This window comes from Anneissia japonica, unplaced genomic scaffold, assembly GCF_011630105.1.
Source record: "Anneissia japonica isolate Jap-2015-1 unplaced genomic scaffold, ASM1163010v1 scaffold1511_len2985839_cov193, whole genome shotgun sequence".
NCBI classification, from domain to species: Eukaryota; Metazoa; Echinodermata; class Crinoidea; order Comatulida; family Comatulidae; genus Anneissia; species Anneissia japonica.
The window spans coordinates 151,560-171,598 of record NW_022685291.1 but is presented as its reverse complement, the minus strand read 5'-3'; the positions used below and the strand labels follow the sequence as shown (position 1 = coordinate 171,598).

Genomic DNA, 20,039 nt, shown 5'->3' with positions numbered 1-20,039 from the left:
AGTACAATTTAAAATAGTGTTACTCTATTCATCTTTAATATAAAAATTACAAAGTGTGCATTAAACAGTACACTTATATTTTATTTCATAATTACTATTATTATTATTATTCATATTCAAATTTATAATCTCAATGCCCAAGAAATGCAATACACCCTTTCATAGTCTTAACCACATGACTAAGACAAACATCATATTAAAAAAAGAACATTCATATGGCTTATGCTGTACTATCACCTGCAGTTTTATACATTACTTAATGTTGACTGACACAGTATATAGACAACAAATCTTCATAAAATTTATATCAGATCAACATAGGCTATGTGATTTGTGTACTATTAATGCAACTTGACCTTTGACATAAACATATACAGTTGAAACCACAAAACAACTTATTGTGTTAATGGGAGTGTTTTGGAAATAAAATAGATCTTTATTTATTATATCTATAGATTCTGTATAATGTCTAATTTTATGAGTTCATAAATAATTCAATTCCATTTACAACAATGAGATTGGATTATTCTATACCTTACACAAAATTAAAATACTGGTATTCACCATAATATACTTTTCCTATATTTTGAATAATACATTACATTCAATAAAGATAATAATCAATATTGTTCATAATTCAAAGAATATTTTTTCAGCCTCTGTTATAAGGAATGACTATGTTTGTCACATATAATTACTTGTTGCTAGCCTGTGATGCCCATAATACAAACGCTTCTGATTGTGACGCTAGGCAAGACTTTTTTTATACCTTGATTAGCGAATCTACTGGTTGCCAATGATGATGATTTCAAATAAAAATAAAATTTTATTTTTGGCCAATTTGTGCACCTGCCATGAAAAAATAGAAATTTCAGAAAAACAATACAAGTTTCTCTCTTTATTTTTATTATGCCCGTCGCTGCCTTGAAACTTACTAATTATATAAATTTAAAGCATTTAACCATCCCATTACTACACTGTTTACATTCACACAAGATTAAAAAAAACATATATGTAATAAAATAAATTATTTTTTAAAATTATTAATCGTATCATTATTATTACTGTATTATTATTATTGCTGTATTATTATTATTGTATTATTATTATTATTATTATTATTATTATTATTATTATTATCGAATATGCAAATTCAAGGAAAAAAAATCATCCAAGCTTTGCACAAAATTCATTTACATTTAAATTACACCAAAATTGGGAAAGAAAGAAGGCGAGATAAAAATGGGGCCAACATTTATACTAAACAGAAATAAAACATCCTCTGACGATCTTTAAAAAATAAGTTTCGCGAAACAAGGAATTAAAAGAGTCTCGTCCTGAGAGCAACAGGGAATTAGCACTTTGAACATTGTGACTTTATTACCATAGTGAAATTACAATAAATGTTCAAATAAGTACTGCCTTCGAATAAGCACTGCTCTCGAATAAATGCCACACCGGACATGATCTTTTTTCCCTAAAGTGGCACACTAAAATAAGCGCCTTAGCGTTTATCAGATATATTCTACTTTGAATAAACGTCAGGGAACATAATCAAGTGTACATACTTAAAATGATTTATTGTTCTCTATCATACGGATACTTTTAAATTACAATTTTCTCAAGGATTATTTAACCAACAAGTCAGGTAAACCTACGTAAAATACATTTTAGCACTGCAATAATTTGTAGCAAGCACTGTTCTCAAGCGCTACACTCGAAGTGTTGCTGTGCTTATTAGAATATTTATGGTATTCTGTGTTTTCTGTAATTATTCTTATGAATGATAGACCCATAACAAGTGCCATATATACCCTTATACTGACTCTAAAATTCATGAGCTATTTGCTTGTGAACTTTGAACCTTGTAGTGAACATCTGGTAGGTTACGAAGCTTCTCAGCAGCCTATAAAAGAAACAAGAGTAAAAAACGTAAACAACAAAAACCAACGGGATATGATGTAGGTATTTATCCTACAACCATGTCAGTATTAATGAGACAATGCTAGAAGCTTATGAAATTTGTAAAAGTTTCTGCCCTTGTAAGTGGATACCTTTCGACTAATGTAAAAAACTTAAGTTTTCTACCAGTTTCTCACCTGCTCTGCTGTGAGATCTCGCTGAGGCTGAGCTAGCATCTCATACCCAACCATGAACTTCTTAACTGTTGCTGACCTTAACAGAGGTGGGAAGTACAGAGCATGCAACTGCCAATGGCTGTTGTCTTCATTGAAACTGTCCCCTGTAGGAGCACCTAGAAAATGTATGCATTAAATTTTAGACAAAGGACACCACTTTGTTACCCAGCAATTACCACCAAGCAGTCCTTACAGCTGAATGCCTTCTTCTCTTCTTCCAGATTGAGGGCCAAAATTAACTTCACATTTAAAGGTTTCAACCTGAGACGGATGTGGAATACTCATTCTTACAATTTACTTCTCCCCAAAGGGTCCCGTTGTGTCATCATGCACAGGCCAAAAGTGTGTGCCGTCTGGTCCACAATGACAGGGGCTGTGAGATGGAACACTATACTGGGGTAACCTCCTACTCGTCTCGCAAGATGTAATGGGTTCTTTAAAGTGCACATGAACCAATTGTGTACACTGGGCCTATAGGTTTATATACGAGAAGACTTGCTCCACATCCAGAACTATAATAATAGATGAGCGTGCCGTTTGAGCCGACGTTGATATTCTGTCTGTATTTACGGCATATCCCTGCCTCAACTGCTCGGCCTTTTCACTTTCAACCACCACAATAATCCATTTTTAATAATTTTTTCCACTGTGTATAAAAACCAAATTATTTTCAATTCAAAACTTAACAAAAACATGAAAACTCAGCATATATTAATTATCTAATACATATAAAGTGGCTTAAATTAGGTAATCAAACAGGGTTATACTCTCCATGGCTACACTGGTACAGGTATTGGTATAGGCATTTATAAAGCGCCAATTCCTTGAGTTTATAAAGCACACTTTTTTCCCCCTGATCATTGGGTCCATATGCTTTAAGTTTTGCTGCTGGTAATCGGTGCAGGAGCAGGCAACCCCACCAGGTACCCATTTATACTCCTGAGTGGAGAGAATCAATGCAGATGAAGTACCTTGCTCAAGGACACAAGCGAAATGCACAGCGAGGGATTGAAACCCTGACCTCCAGGGTTGGGAAACCAAACCGTTCACACTGCACCAAACCGCTTCCCAGCTATCACCACACCACACTAGCAACCTCAACTTTACTGATCTATTATCAGTTTACACATTGTTATTCCTTTCTCGAGATTAGCATAGTTTTCTTACCATGCCAGCCCATGGAATATGGAAATGACGTCTCAAATAAGTTATCGTATTTTGTCAGTAGTTGCTTCATAATGTCGGCCAAGGCTTTGCGTTCCTCTTCGATCAGATCAGGAAACCGTAAAACATGTCTCTTGGGCAACAGCATGGTCTCATAAGGCCAGACAGCCCACCATGGTACAACAGCAACCCACATATCATTTTCCACTACTATTCTTTCCTATAAGAAGAAAAAAAGTTATGGTTCTTTTTCCTGAATGACAATAGAGGGCATTTAAACAAGGGCCTACATTAATTCGTCTAGCCTTGAAAATGTAAAAACCCTGACATTTTATGTGATTGCCGATGAATCCAGCACCTCAGAATAAAATTTGTTTAGTACTGTAATTAGTTTTAAAAGGCACATTATAACTATAGAGGGGGTAGTTCAGGTTGGCAGATGTTGGTATATCAAATAGATTGGGAAGACAATTAATTCAATAACATACTTTCTTTTCAAGTTCTACCTTCAGATACTCCATCAGCATTGGTACTTTCTCTTTGATGTAGTAATCCCGTTGATGTTTGTCTTTAACTCTTGGTTCATTTGGCATGAAGTTGCTTGCCCAAACCTTGAGAAACAAATGATATAATGAAATAAAATGATTACTGATGTCCACCACATGGTGGACGACGAGAGTTACTGGTACCGTGTTACCGGGTAGCACAGACACGAAGGGACCCTTAGGGGCGAAGAAAGTCATTGATCGAGTTCCTAGTCCACATTTCAAGCGCCTTGAGCATCTTACATTAGATGGATTTGTGCGCTATATAAAACTACACTATTATTATTATTATTTTTAATAAATGATTTGCTTAAATTTTATCCCTTTGTTTTGGTGTCTATTTAATTTAAATGCGTATCGTATAAGTAAATAAGTGCTATGCTGCAAGTAAATTTTCTAAAACTTATATCAAAATTACAATAAAAGTAATGGAAGCAGTTCTTGTCATTGATCACAAGATGTTATGAAACAGAAAGGTACAATAATTTAATTTTTGTCACAGAGGTCCTGGATGGTTCCAAGTGGTTCTTGGTGGTGTATAATAGCACTGATGCCTGTGCTAAATTTCAAGTGTAATGTCAATTTATAATTACATATTCATTCATATACTTATACAAACATTATTATATACAAAAAAAAACCCAATGTTATGATGACAATGCCCATACTTCACTCATGCTCCTGTTTATCTATTAATAACATTTATTTACCTGGATCAACTGTGCCCTCATTAAGTAATGCTGGGAAGTCATTCTCAAAAACAAATGTACTTGTGTAATTTGGGTTTACCTGTGGAAAGATTGTTACAATACCATCATTAATATAATCAATTGTTAGAATAAATTAAGTTGTATTTGAATTATCATACATGTGATGTTGAAGAAATTCATCTAGATTTGAAAAATAATTTCATTGTTCAAGTTTTACTTTTAAGTTAAACCAAATATTATAAAACTCCGAGAGGTCCGATTCTCATGGTTTTGTTGGAACGTAATCCTATATCAAAAAGTACTGCCATGAAGGGGCATGTCCTTAAAAGACAAGGTTTGAGCAAAACTCTATTCGCATCAGTTTGAATGTTCATATTCTAATAGGGCACCCCTAATAGGCCGCCCCCTATCTTGTGGCAGTATTTTTTTAATGTTCTATTGCGTGCATACCAAATCAGGCCAGTGAGACCACTTGCAATTCTACACTCTTTGGTAGAACCATGAAATGGAAAAATGTATACTTGTAACATTTTCTTGGCAATCTATACCAGGCTACAAGAAGATGGCAGATTGCCAAAGAACCATTACTGGGAGACATTTTTTCTCTCTTTCTTTTAACGATAAAGTAAAAACTAAACAATACTGGAGATGTGCATAACTAGTTAGAACTTTTTTTTATGTGTGCATCTAGGTCAAAACACTAGTCTCCAATATAAAGTTGAATGCCCGTGTCCAGAAAGAAATTCTTGGATTTTAAATGTTGATATATTAACTGTTGTACAGTATTCACAGATATAACATATTTATAGACGTTACAGATACCAATTATTTAGTTTTTTTTATACCTTTCCATTGGCTCTTGTGGCACCAGGACACAGTGGATTTTTAGGATTATGTCTTGGAATATCTTCCTCGGATGGTTTTTCTACTTGACCTGTCCAGGGTCGTTTCATACGATGTGCAGAGACTAGAACCCATTCCCCTTTGAGGGGATTGAAACGTATATGTTGGTGATCTGAAAAATATAACATTAGCAAAACATCCTTTAAATAAATCTTAGACAGGACACATACATTTGACAGTTCAGTATAAATGTTCTTTAACAATAAAATCCAAGATAGTCCATTGTGGCTGACTGCACCTTACATTTCATTGATAGTGAAATATAATCTGCTAAAAATACAATACAATCTCCAGCCAATATCGAGAACCATGTGATGCCGGAGGAATCGAAAAAAGCATGACTCCATTAATTTCAATGAGCCAAGAATTTAACAAATCTTTATTTATTTCTATACACATTCTATATTTGGTTACAAAAATGAGTGTATAATTTTGGAACAATTTTGATGTCAGGAAAATAATGAGATTGTCTTTACAAAGCAATGCACTGAACCCCCTGGTGCCTGAAAAACAATTACTGTCTGCAAGTTTTATGCAAATGTTATACTACATTATACTAATTAACAGTTGCTATGTAAGGGCTAAGTCGGGGAGGCCTGCCGCTTCCCCTCCTTCGTCGGGGAGAAAACCACAATTCGACAGGGAGAAAAAAAAAATGTATGTATTTTCTACATATTAATAAACTCTAAAATCGATAAATAAGCCTTTGAAACCACTAAATTGTCATATTTTTTTGGGGGGGGGGCTTTCCCCCTGACCACTTTACAAAGACTTTGAGAGACGCCCGACCACGACCACTTTTTATCGTAGGGAACCTTGGACCCTTGTCGGGCAAATCCTGGTGCCAACCCCGCTAATATCAATAGATCTACTGTACGCTCTCTGAGTAGTGCTAGCAGTGGGCCACAAAATTAAGTATGAAGACATGGTCGGTCCATTGACACCAGTCCACGTCATAATGAGTCATAGGCAACTCCCTAGGACTAGACTAGTTTGGATAGGTAAGGAGGTCCTCTGTTTTAGCTAGGCTCCACGGCCACGTTGATCAATGAAAAAAACTATAGTTGCAAACCTTTGGGATTGAAGTCTGAAGACATTATTTAGTTTGGTAGCCGTTGAACGATATCGGTTTACTAAGGGTCAATATTCACCTGTGTTGTTTGTTGACATTCACGAAAACACATGATCAAAGCATCCACCCCCTCTACGTTGTATTGATGTTGCTACAGGTTTCAAACATGGCGCTGTACACAAGTGCGGAAGAAGTTGATTTCTGTGTTTTTGATGTGTAATAAAATTATGAATTATGAATCCGTACAGTCGTGCAAAAGTTAAAGCGTCAATCTCAAATACAAAGGAGGTATACGAATTCATATTTAGTTTTATTATTGTATGAGACTAGGCTTAGCCCAAAGTAGGGCTAGGCCTACCTACCCAACAAACTAGGCTAGGGTAGGGTAGGCCTAGGTAGGGTCCTTGCTAGGCTAGAGGCCTAGGAAGAGGAGGCTAGGCTAGGTTAGGCTAGCAAGCTCTAGGCCTAGCCCGGTGTAGGCATATTAGGCCTAACCTCTTCTATATTAGGTCTAGGCTAGCCTACTTGTTGATCATGAAATAAATAATTTTTTTTACAAAAAAAATGCTGTTTTTTAATTTTATTTTTAAAGATTATTCAAGAAGAATCGATTCATCGTGACATAAATAAGACTAGGCCTACACACTACTACTACTACTACTAGGCCTAGGCCTGAATTCATTTTCATATAAATATTAAATACCACATTATCAATATATTCATTCATTTTTTCCTTATTTATACCTTACGTAGAAATTTATAAATTTCTCATGGAATGAGGAATTATGCAGTAAGGCAGTATCCAAATACTTACTAATTTAAACTTTCAGATTCAGGCACATTGGGGCTAGATTGTATAGTAAGTACTGCACAGGGAATATATAACCTCTGCGCAAAAATTTGGCCTAGAAATCCGTCTGCGTATTAAGTTAGGCTTCGAACAAATCTTAATATAATATTGCAATATTATGCCGCAATTACAATTCCGCGCAACTATTTTCCTAGCGATTTGCCGCACATATTTGGGCCGATTTTTTTTTAGGTATCCTCCGCACAATTAAAAAAACTTCAGAGTATGGCTTTGGGCTCTAGAATAACCTTTGCATTGCTGTGTTCAAAATAATGTTTACGGATTGTAAATTCAAATATTTTTAAGTGATCCTAGCCTAAAAAGAGAGTTAGGAACACAAAATTTAGTTTATGCTCTTTCACTTATTATTTACAAAAAGTATTCTTTTTTTTGCACATTATGTACACATATGCATATTCTACTTGCATTAGTAAGTGTGTCGTAACTAAAGAGCATCCACTTTTTACGTCTCATGCCTACATTTTATTATCATATCATGCATCATAATAATGTTATAAAAGATAAAATGTATAGGCCGATTATACCCTAAAATTCATAAAAATGAAGTGAACGCATCATGTGAATACAGGCCATATAAATTTATTTTAACGAAGCTTTACCAATCGATGAAAAAAAAAACATAGAGGGTGCTCTATTTCAGGATTTTTACATAGAAGGCGCTATATACAAATTTAATTTTTTTTTTTGTCTCACGCATTAGACGACAGTAAAGTTGGCAGGTGTAATAACTGTGTGTGTCCCAGTTGTAAATATTGAATTAAATAGTTAATTTTTTTATTTATTATTGTTAATGTGATTTACATTTTTAGACTTTTGTTGGTTGTTGAACCATATTTACTTTTTTTTCTTTTTTGTCAGTATTGATTTGATTTGATTTCTTCTGCTTTTCATTTGATAGGACTCACCATTTGGTGTTCAATTTAGTTTACAAGCAACTGCCTCATCAATCAATCAAAAACCAAACTTTACCAACAGACAGGTTAGATCAATTATTTTCAGTTACTTTATTTGATTTTGTTTATCTTTTATTGTTATCATTGTTTAGGGATATGACGTTTATTATATAAGAATCACATTGGTAATTCTTGAATTGATTACAATTTATTTATAAAGGATGATTGTGTGTAAATACCTGCTGATTTCTCTCTTTCCAGTTCTCCACTACCTGACAGTTACAATGACATAGCTATTAAATCAAGTGCTTTCTGTCCATTATAACCATTGTGTTTATTGCTCATTTATATGTTATAACACTATCAACTACCGTAAATGCATGAATAAGTACCTCAGTGCTTATAAACATTTTTGAGGCTTCAGAGTGACGCTCTTATTTGAGAGCGGCGCTTATAAAAATGTATTGGTGAAGTATTGGAAAACAGGCTTTCCATGCCTGTTCCCGTGTTACCTATGTCATGTGTTCATAGGTCCGATGTCATTGTAAATAAACGTTTATAAAGAAGTGCTTGTGTCATCATTGTGTTAATCTTAATTGTATTTAAAACCCTGTTTCTCATAGTGTTTCATTACACACAGGGCTATCAATTAAGCGCCGCGGACAGGGGTGGCACCAGCAAGGGGGGGCCGGAAGGGCCGGAGCCCCCGTCGGGGAGAGCACAATTCGTCGGGGAGAAAAAAAAAATTATGTTTTCTACATATTAGTAGACTCTAAAATTGATTAAATAAGCCTTTGAAAGCCCTAAATTGTCAAAATTTTCGAGGGTTTCACCCCCAGGACCACTTTCAAAACCTTTTAATCGAAGCTCGACCACGCCCACTTTGCTTTCGTCGGGGAAATCTGACATCCCAACCCATCCCCCATCCTCGCCCATCCCTTCGTCCCCCCACCCCCCTGGCCGCAGAGCTTATTTTATAGCGGTCCTTAGCTAAAAAAATTAGGTTTGGTGTGGTGCTTATTCGAGAGCGGCGCTTATTTGTGCATTTACGGTATGCTAAATCAGTTTTGCTAGTCATGGTTTATTAGCATGGATGTATGATTTACAATTAGACAGTATGACATATCACTCAACATTCCCACCATAATCCCAGTGTAACATCAACATATTCTGTTATAAAGATCCTCTGTATATTTATACAGAGCCACAAAAGCAGTCACCCAAATCCTTAGTTTACATTTTAAAATAAACTATACTATGATATTGTAATTAAAGCGAATGCAAGTTGCTTGCTGGAGTCATCCTTCAAGTGCAATATATGGAGGAAGCGAATTAGGATTGAACTTGTGTGAGACCAGCTAATATTAATAATCCTTTTGATATCATCAAGTCTAAGCAAGGACATGGTTGAAGTTTACAAAGGTTTGCTGTGCCTACACCTTCAATTCATTACTGCCTGTCCTTCAGTAGTATAATACTACACTTTATTTTCAATAGTTGCCATGGTTGTGACATTTTTTTACCTCCCTCTCAAATAGTGGATCAGTCCTATCTGTTATTGGCTGGTTTGGTTATGTCTATCTCCTAATAAAAACTTACCTGCAGTAGTTAATTTTACCAGTACCAGCTCTGTTGTTGACACAGAGGGGGTAGACGTACATAATTAATAAGATAAAAATATAACATTTTGACAAGGTGCAATAATTAGTAATGTTGCAACCCATTGTGGAACTATGGTGAGAGAGTTGGGCAACTGGCAGAATGTGGTTTCCCATGGACCAGTTAATACAATTAATGAATGGATTATGAATCCTAGGATGACATCGAAACCGGCCTTTTCCCTGCCTGTCATTTCCCCTGTAAGTATACTGAAATGTGTTTGTTATCATATGCAAGTTTATATATATAATTAACAATTGGATAGTTATATTTTATTTAAGTTGTTAGTGACAGTGTTATTTTTCCATAAATTTTATTAATATTTATGTAATCTGTGTGTATTAATTTAATATAGTTTCTGAATGTTAACAATTTTAATTCAAATGTTTTATTTGAACATCGATCAGGAGATCCAGATTATTTGAAATATTTCTAAATTTATTCCACCTGAAATTTTGTTGACAGAATAATTATTCAATTACTCTCATTGTGAGTTGAATAATAATGTAATAGATGAACCTTATCAGTGTCTAATTGATAATTCTTGCATACATTTTCAGCTTTACACTTTGCTCAGACTCCGATAAAGGTGAAAAAAGTGGTTTAACATTTGGAGATGTACTTTATGGTTATGGTGTTGGCTTGGCAACCCAAGTTCATATGGTCATGACCTATGCCATAAGAATTCCAGTACAATAAACAATAAAAATGAAATAATAAGAAGAATGTGGAAAAATTCCTATGCAACAGCCTCATTAGACTTGCCACTGTGTAAATTCTTTAAAAAAAATCTGACAATGTAACATACTTTTAATTGTTTAATCAAATAAAAACAATGCTAGTTTGCTTTGAAGAATACAAGAAACACATTTAATATCAATGACGTTTTATCTATGCCATAATATTTTTGTCTAGTATTTTAATTTAATTAATAACTAAGCAAGGTCCTGTTAAATATTGAGTTCAGGTCTTTACCCATTGATTTCACAAGAATAATCCATTGATTGGTCATTGTTCATCAATAGAATAGCTGGAACTGATTGTCCCATTGGTCCATGGTCCCATATTAGTGGTCAATCAGGCCCCTTTGATTCTGACCTTGATTAGAAAATGTAATTGTGTTTGAAGATTTCTTGAACCAACAGTCCATTAATATCTACTTAACATTGACCTACCTAAACAACCTGTTGAAACCTGTTGAATTGAAGACATAAAAACACCCTCAAAACACTGCCTGCCTGCTCTGACACTGACGTTTGTTGCAAAGGTGTTAGTAGGAAAACAACCCTCTCTTATTTTTTTTGTTTTTTTTCACACTAAACCCACTATGATTACCAGCAAATCAAATATGTTCTATGAAATGCTTCAAGTTCTTGAATTCCTGATATTGAAACCTACAGTATGACCAATGAACCTGTTTTTTCTGCCTTTTCCTGTAGAAAGCTATAAAATGTCCATTAGTTGTTTAAAGTTAATTAAAAAACAGTGTTTGATTGTTTTTGAGATTGGTGCATTAATATATTTAATTGGTAATCTGTTATTGATGTTGATTTAAAGAAAAGAATAGTAAAATAACTCATTTTGGTTTAAATGGAGATCCTAGATGGTGGGTGTAGCAGAAATGTCCATTGATGTGGCAGTTCAGTAATTTATGTCCTTTACAGTTGATAAAATATTTTGGTTTCTAAGTTTAGGCAGCCATTTAATTATTTCTGGGTCATGATACATAATAGCTTGGGGTCCTGCCATGAGGTTAATGTGTTTCTATTCTTGGTAAAGAATGCTTTCATGTTTTGCTAATCAAGTATGCATCTATCCAAACCTCATTACCATCTCCATGGCTACAGAGATTCCCTTCATAGGAAAAAATGTAAAGACAATTGGCGTTTGAATTACAGTATATGCTTATGTATAGGTGTTTTTCTTCTAATTCTTCAGTTGTGACATTGCTAGAATTTTCTCTTAAAAATAATTTACCCCAAGCCCTTAGTGCCCAATGTTTATATGAACACAATCCTTTGTTTAATGAGACCACTACTGAGCTATTGGTAGAGAATGGAATAATGCAAAATATTATTTTTTTAAAATATTTTTTTATTTATATCAAATTCCAAAAATAGGAAAAAAAATAATCCCAGAAAAAATGTAAAATTCTACATTGATAATAGATTAAAAATATTAGTCAGTTATTCTCAAAATTATTATTATTATTATTATGTACTTTTAGAAATATATTTAAAGCTAAAGTTAATTTTTATAATTATATGTAATAATTTTTCATTTCTGCCCTAAACCCACATATAACAACATAAATGTATACAGTACAAGCATTGTCTGTTAACTCGCCTAAATCCCATGTGAGAGTTACTTAAGGAGTTGAGTGCTCTGACCCAAATTGAAGTGTTGACTTCCAATCGTGTTTCAAACTGGGGTTTTCAGCATAAGAGGCAGAAAGCTTACCAATAACATATGCTTTGTTTTTGTAGTTTTCTTTAGTTCATTATGTTCTCAATCATTTTGTATGGCCTTGATGAAAAACACCCACGGGTGATTTCAGGTGTCTTCGTGTTAAAATAAAAATTGGATACACAGAATGACTAAGTAACAGACTTTATTTCTTTTCTTTAAATTACAAAATACCTTGAATATTTGCTGTGACCACATATAATTCAGTCTGTAATCCACATGCCTATTGATGAAGCCCAGTTGGGATTATAAACTGAATGGAGTATGAATTTTCAAATATTTTTTATCAATTTTTTTTTTCATCAAACTTTTTTTTTTCTGATTTATTTCGGCTTTTGATGTAAAGAAACCAAAAATATTAAATAAGGACAAAGATAACAGTGATCTCTGTAGTAATTTAATATTCAAAACCACTGTTACTATAGTAACGTACCAAACACTGGTTCCTGCAAAGTGTTTATGGATTGTCACTGTATCAAAGGGAATTATGCTAGTGTAATACTGTATGACATGTTTTATTCATTTTCTTATTTTAAATTTCACCATGAGGTAAAGGCAAAATACTGGAATTGTTATATTATCCAAATTGCAATTAAAATGATTATCTATGCATGAGGCCTAGAGTATTTACTGTTGTATACAACTCTATACGGTATGTATAGTGACCATCCTTGGTCATAGGATTTAATTATTTAGTTTCCTTTTAATACCAATACATTTTTTATACAAGTTTTTTTTTGTTTTTTTTGTTTTTTTATAGAAAAAAGCATCTTTGATTTCGTTTTGGTAATCGATCCTTTATCAATCAACGTAAGGCCAAGGCCAGTGTCAAGTGATACAAAGGATTGAAGTTATAGTAATTAATAATAGTAGTTATTCATGATGTTCTGCACACATTCTGGGGAACTGAACATCATATTAAACATCAGTACTTGCAGAATGTTTTTTTCCCTTGTTTGCATGAAGTTCCAATCAAGGATATATGGTCATGGAAATAGTTTAAAGGGGTGTCCCTTTCCTCAATATTAGCAGTTCACAGTGGGCAGCGCTATGGGGGGGATATCAGCACCCCCTGTTGGTTACTTTCGACCCCCATCGGGCTAATCCTGGCGCCGCCCCTGGTTTTTTCTGCTACTGAATATTCAAATATAATTTCTTTAATTCCTAATTAGCTAAGGCTTCTTTATGTAACCTCTAAAATATCTGTTAACAAAACAGTAAAAACTTAATCTGCAGTAATTAAAAAAGTCACGCTTTCTGCTGCTGATTATATTATGCAAATTGACTCGGTCATTGCTGTTGAATTGATAGATAAAATATCTCTTAATTTAGAAAATTAAACACAGCTGAGTTGTGTTTGGCAGTTTAAGATAATTTCTGTCTGACAACATTGTGTAAGTGGTTGGCAAACATAGTGCATGTCAACGCTTTCATTTTGTGTTTTGCTTGCTGTAGAGCTAAGTGGTTCGTACATAGTGCTCTTCCATCAACTGCTTGTGTGTTTGTTTAACCCCTGTTGGCTTTATTCTTCAGATATACAGTAAATCAGTTTGTCTATTTGAGGCTAGGTGTGCAAATATTAGTGAAACTCCCAGCCTTATATAATATAGACTGATATTTCTTTGCCTGAAGTTACCCTTGGTTGTTCACATTACATTACAGGTACTAACTTATTTAAAAAAAAAAAAGGCTTCCAGCGGGAGCATGTGTCTATGCCCTATACTGCCTTACTGTACAGGTATTATATTTACTAATAAAGTATCCACATGATGGGAATTCGGTTGTCAGGAAATGTGTGGTGTTGTTTACTGTAGTGACTTTTTAGTGAACTTTCTAGGACAGGTCTTACATTCATTTTTATCTTTATTCATGACTCATATCATCATTCCTCCATACCAGGTTTACACGATCTTACATGGTTAACTCCTAGTCTAGCCCTCCCAAAAAGAGTTAATGGTTTGGATTAAAGAAGAATTTAGAGGTAAAATATGGACAGAGAGTGTTTACAGGGTTTCATCAGGTTTTTGGCTTAATATACTTGTGTGTTGGAGCGCATAATGGAGATTTTATTGTGGTGGGCCAATTCCTCTAGCAAATTAGGTACAGTACTCCTAAAATACTGTCTCATTAAACTACACGAAAAACAGTTACCTCGGAAGTATCAATGAATGCACTTTCGAACACCTATCTCATTATCTCATTATGACAATAAAAAATATGAAATTAAATAGATCTTGGATGGTAGGCAAATACAAGCCATATTCTATATTAGAAAGTGACCAATGTTTGCGAGGGAAATAGCAATCTTGATAATATTAATTGAAAAATCCACAGGTAATTTTTTTCTCAAATGAGACCTGACAAGTAGCGTTATTTCTTTAATCATGCTGTACTTCATCTATAAAACTCAATGTGTGATTACTAATTTAATCATGCGTCTTTAACCATGATTTCCTGTTCGTAATTTATTGTCATCTCATATAATTAGCTACAGTAGTTGATAAAACTATTTTTCTTGAGGCTGACAGATGAAATTGGACATTTATAATAAACGAGACTATTATAATATTTATTGCAGCTCTATTGAAAGTTACCTTATTCATTGCTTGAAAACCAATACCATAGCAATTTTCAGGTCAGATTAAAAGACCCCCACATTCAGTCAACTATTCAGATATTTTATAGAAAAGAATGTGGAAATATTTTAATCTCAATCTAAAATAATTTGATATGTTTTTTATTTATCAAAACTTTCTTTTTCATCACATGCAATTTCTGTTATTTTAGGTAAATAATAAAAAATAATTGTGGTCCTATTATGGTCCTATTGTGGGCCTATTATGGTCATATTCATTGCTCAACTTAATATCAAGATGTATTCAACATACCACAGTAGAAGACAATGTTAAATGAAAATCCAAATTACCAATAAAAATATATTGACAAGGAGTGTCAGTTATTAATGTATGACATTAATTCATTGAAGTAGTAAAGTTTATAAAAGATTACAAGTTAATGACAGCAATTCTGGTTTATACCTGTTTCTTTACTGCAACAACAGACAAAATCAGCTATTAATTTTATAGGAGCAAATATTCGGCCATTTGATGTTTGCCACAACGTAAGTTGTATATCAGCTGTCTTTTATATAACCAGTGACTTTTACATTTGATATTAACACACATCTCTTATTAACAATAGCACGTACTGATCACAATCCACCCTTAATATTGTTTATTAATTTTATTTTTTCCACTTTCCATCACAGAATACTTAAATCTTTTGTGTAGTGTGTTATTGATTTCAAATCATAATACAAAATTGTTTGTTATTTGAAAGTGACAGGCTTGTTATATACAATCACCAGAGGCAGATTTTGGATGTAAAAAGAACAGGTTGCCATTTGGAATGTGAACTTGATCCACTTCTGTTGATGCAGAGGTTGATCACATTTTGCAATTTACATCTAATTCTCAAAATTGCTGATTGCAATTTCTTCACAATTCTACTAACTGTGTTCCTAACCATTTAAAGAGCAATTAAGTATATTTCTGCACCCTAAACCACAGGGTTACAAATCTAAAGCCTAAATTTTACTCTTTGTTTTGATGTGTTTTCAGTCTTGCATAGGACGGGCTTCTATTCTTTTAGGCCTAGTTCAGACTAGGTGGATAAACCTGGCTCAACTCATCTCAAGCCAGGCTGTGTTCCTATAGTAACTAGGCCTGGCATGCCACCGTGTTTAACTTTTCTAAGCCGGGCTTTAATTGTTGCGGGCGGTCTTGCATTGACTATGACCAATCTGCATTCAATTATGTATGCTGTGAGCGAGCATACGTTTTGCGAACAATGTTTTGAAACGGTCACGGTTCATTATTATGCAAATGCTCGCGCCTCCTGGCTAATCCCGCTGAACGCCCGGCAAAGTTAAGGCGGGCTTAACGTTGAGCCGGGCTTAACTCAAACCTGGCTTATATCCAAGTCTGAACGTAGCCTTACACTTTACATAATTATTTGTTTTGCCTCTGCTGTAGAATCCAGACTTCAGATTGGCAAGGGACTATAACAATGCCCATCGAGGGTCAGAGTTTGGAGGTCATCTCAGACGGCAAAGTCATCCGTACGGAAATAGTGACGGTTTTACAGACAGAAATTTAACAACAGTGTATTGTGGTAAGAAGCCATTAGTAGACTTATATGATTATCTATTGAATCTTTAATCTACAGTAGAAGAACCTTCAAATATTTATTGAAAAAAAAATTGAATTGCTCATTAAAATTGATTTCAACCTTCAATAAACCCAAACCCAAAAACCCAAACTTTTATTTTTTGCTGATTTGCAAAAATCCTGTGGCTGCAATTCTAGAAAAATATAATAACTGAATTATTATAAGTATAGAAACATTGTACTATATTATATCTGATTATTTCAAAATTTGCTTTGCATCATCTTTGTTTTACCTCAATTATGTGTAGGAGCTGCCAACCCTCGTGGTCCACATCGCAACCGCCAGGTACACCATACTTCAACAGCATTTGCCACACAACTAACTGATCTCACTAACCCGTATTCAGGCTCGTTACCTCACGATGAGAACCCTTACAGTCAGCCGACAAGACACGTGCAGAGTGCTACCTTAGTCTCGAGGACACAGAGGTCTATCCATAACACTCATGGTGGGTTCTATTTATATTTTATTATTTCTTTAAATTTTATATTTCTATGCATTTTAATATTTTTTTACATTTTAATATTGCTATAAATTTGATACTTCTTACATTTAAATATTTATATTAATTAAATGTTATTATATTCTTTATATTTTTTAGAAATTCATTATTTTTATAAATTTTGTTGTTTCTGTTAGAATAATATAATCTCTATATTTTATTATTTATATTAATGAGTGCCCCAAAGCAAACAACTACAGACAGACTTTGTATGTTGTATTGAAATCATGTTTATATTTCCGATCAATCTGACTGATCTTAACAATATTATATATTTTAATTTTTTTTCTTTCATTTTTCCACTCTGATGTACCTATTCATTCACAGATGCTGTAAGCAGTAGCCCACCACCTCCAGCAAACCATGTGACCTCAGGTAGCCAAGCAAAAATAACATATCAGTGATGACACATTAACACCTGTACTATTGATACCCACTTGACTAATGCCTCCATTCTAGTCTTTACATGCCTTCACTGCCTTTGTAATTTCCCCTTCCTACTCAACAGCATATGTTTAGTAACTGTTATTGTATTATCCTCTTACTACTTAACAAGATGCAAGGTAGAAGATGTTCTTTATTGTCAAATGTCATTGTATACAGTCAAGACATGATATCCATCCTGCAATGACTGATAGCCTCTCATTACTCGTGTAGTAACCTTAAATTGTTGTGTCGTGTTGACTGCATTTTAACATGATCGTCATATTATTAACAAAAATTAATGTCTTCATCAATAATGCATGCAGATGTTTTGTGCTTGTGTTGTTGACAGGCAACATTGAAACATTGTTTCATTGGATGTGTGTAGGTGTGCATTAGTGGAAACTACAGTTGAACTTGCCTAAAAGTCGAATCCAAAATGGCATTAAAAAACTGTTAGACTTAGATAAAATTTGACTTAATGGAAAACACAACAATTTGGCATGTTAAAAAAGATTGAATCAGAAGTTAATCGACTTAGCAAAAGTGGCAAGTTTAACTGTAATCATGTTTTAACCACTCAATAATTTGAATGAATTATCTAATTCATCATCATTATCTTCATCAGTCAGTGATTGCTACAAGTAAACTCACTATGGTGTTAATCATATAAAAATATTCAATATTAATTCAATAGACTTTATTCTATCCTGTCCTTTGCAAAGTTTGTTTGTTGTGTAGAAAGTCTTGTGGCTCTTTTTACTTAAAATTGGTTGAGCTACAAAAAAATGGTGGTATAAAATTGAAGCTGATAAAATTAGAATTATTTAAACTTGAATTACTTTAACTTTCCATGCCCAGTGCAGCCACTTCATGTGTATGCAGCCACATCCATATAGATATTCCAATGGTAGATAACAAGATACTAGCCTATGGCAAAATTTTTGTCCGTAAAGAGGTAACAAATTGACTAATGTTTCCCAATGTATTATTTTTTATCTCACAGTAGCTGACAAGGTTATATTCTCTGAGAGCCCATCTTTGCCAGGTGTTGCCATTGTCTCTAGGCCACCTGAAGAAAGGAGCAACAACCCTGACAGATTGAACTTAGACAGGTAACTATCTATTTAAGGAAGACTGTGATTTTAGTAGTGTACCCACTCTCTTTTATCCAAGTGTCCTGATGGAAAGGAGTATGGAAGCATATCAACACAGTTTAGAGATTCACACCGAATCCAAATTTCTAGATCGGAAGTCCTACCAAACCGATCAGAAATTCTATCTGTGTGTTTCATTTCATTTATTTATTTCTTTTCATTTCATTTATTTTTTAAAAAAACATATATACGAAAGACAAGAACTAACAGAAAACAGAAGAGAGAAAAAACAAGAGGGAGTAAAAACAATTTTGTTTCAGATCCGATGTCAACGCAGCTTTAATCTTTTGAGTGTACGTTTCCTGGCTCTAAACCTGCAATTCTTTGACAGTGTTGCAGGAAGGCTACGGTCACTTTTTATATGATGAAATGATTATTATTTTGCCGTATATTGGTGTGATATGGTATCAGCATTACCATATATCAGCATATCACCGGTACTTATCATATACAACTATTCTTTTAAATGGTAGAGGATGGCAGAGATTGACATATCAACTCCACTGAAAAGAAAAACTATGATTTTATTCAAGCAACTCTTAACAGAGGAGCTTCCAATTGTTGTTTTTTTTTGTCTGATTGCTTTGTCTGTTGAACTGTATTTGTTGTATTTTGCTTTTGTTAAATGTTTTGACATTACAGTTGTGGCGCTTGTGATTTCTGTTTAATGCTGTATTACATGCTGCCTTATGTTTTTTCCTGAACTATGAGATTGGGCATGCGCTTTCTAACCGCAAGGAAAAGGCCCAATATAAATGCTCATACCAGTACCAGTACCAGGAGAGGTAATAGCTGTGAACGTCTGCAAGCAGACGACAGATAGAAGTCTTTAGGAGGGAAAGACAATAAATACTAGTTGATCCATGGAAGTATTATTGAGAAAGAGATCACTCGGCAACATTTGCCTTTAACGCATCGCGCGCGGGCGTATTACCCTATAATTCACATTTTTTCGTTAGCAACAACTTGGCAATGACATGCATTTATACGCTTCCGGCAGAGCAGTTGTGCAATAAATTGTTTTATTTTAACCCATTAAATATCTTTATAATGAACAGTGTTCCCCTTATTAGATTTTTTCGAACTTTTGGTATGTTATTATTTGTATATTTCAGGAACGGATTCCGTAAAATATTTATGTTAAAATTACTTCTGTGTTCATTATAATTTTGTCTAAAAGATTGATTAGCTCGACTATAAAGCTAAGTCAGCGTAAAACTGAAAAATACTCAGATTTTGGATTGATTTTTTGAATAGTTAACCTTCGTTAACCCTAAAATGACTTAGTTTATTATAATCCTCAATC

General features: G+C 33.9%; 2 protein-coding genes across 7 annotated transcripts in view; one reads left to right on the top strand and one right to left on the bottom strand.

Annotated features, from left to right (window-relative positions):
• Nucleotides 1-1,087: 1,087 nt before the first annotated feature.
• Nucleotides 1,088-6,681, bottom strand: LOC117110964 (galactose-1-phosphate uridylyltransferase-like). Its single transcript, XM_033253817.1, has 8 exons — nt 6,533-6,681; nt 5,403-5,572; nt 4,558-4,636; nt 4,348-4,406; nt 3,791-3,913; nt 3,306-3,522; nt 2,100-2,254; nt 1,088-1,906 (listed from the first exon to the last, which is right to left on the bottom strand). The coding sequence occupies exons 1-8, from the start codon at nt 6,555-6,557 to the stop codon at nt 1,835-1,837; spliced, it is 900 nt and encodes a 299-aa protein (XP_033109708.1). The 5' UTR covers nt 6,558-6,681; the 3' UTR covers nt 1,088-1,834.
• LOC117109711 (leucine-rich repeat-containing protein 49-like) overlaps nt 6,668-20,039 on the top strand; it is a 22,812-nt gene continuing 9,440 nt past the window's right edge. Inside the window, exons 1-7 of one of the 6 annotated variants that reach the window (XM_033252100.1) lie at nt 6,668-6,820; nt 8,302-8,382; nt 15,483-15,542; nt 16,456-16,594; nt 16,899-17,099; nt 17,481-17,528; nt 18,583-18,691. In XM_033252100.1, the coding sequence (XP_033107991.1) occupies nt 6,767-6,820; nt 8,302-8,382; nt 15,483-15,542; nt 16,456-16,594; nt 16,899-17,099; nt 17,481-17,528; nt 18,583-18,691 (692 nt within the window). In that variant the 5' untranslated portion in view covers nt 6,668-6,766. Of the gene's footprint in view, nt 6,821-8,301; nt 8,383-9,898; nt 10,156-15,482; nt 15,543-16,455; nt 16,595-16,898; nt 17,100-17,480; nt 17,529-18,582; nt 18,692-20,039 lie in introns of those variants that run through there. The other 5 variants (XM_033252124.1, XM_033252114.1, XM_033252108.1 and 2 more) reach the window with 5 other exon arrangements.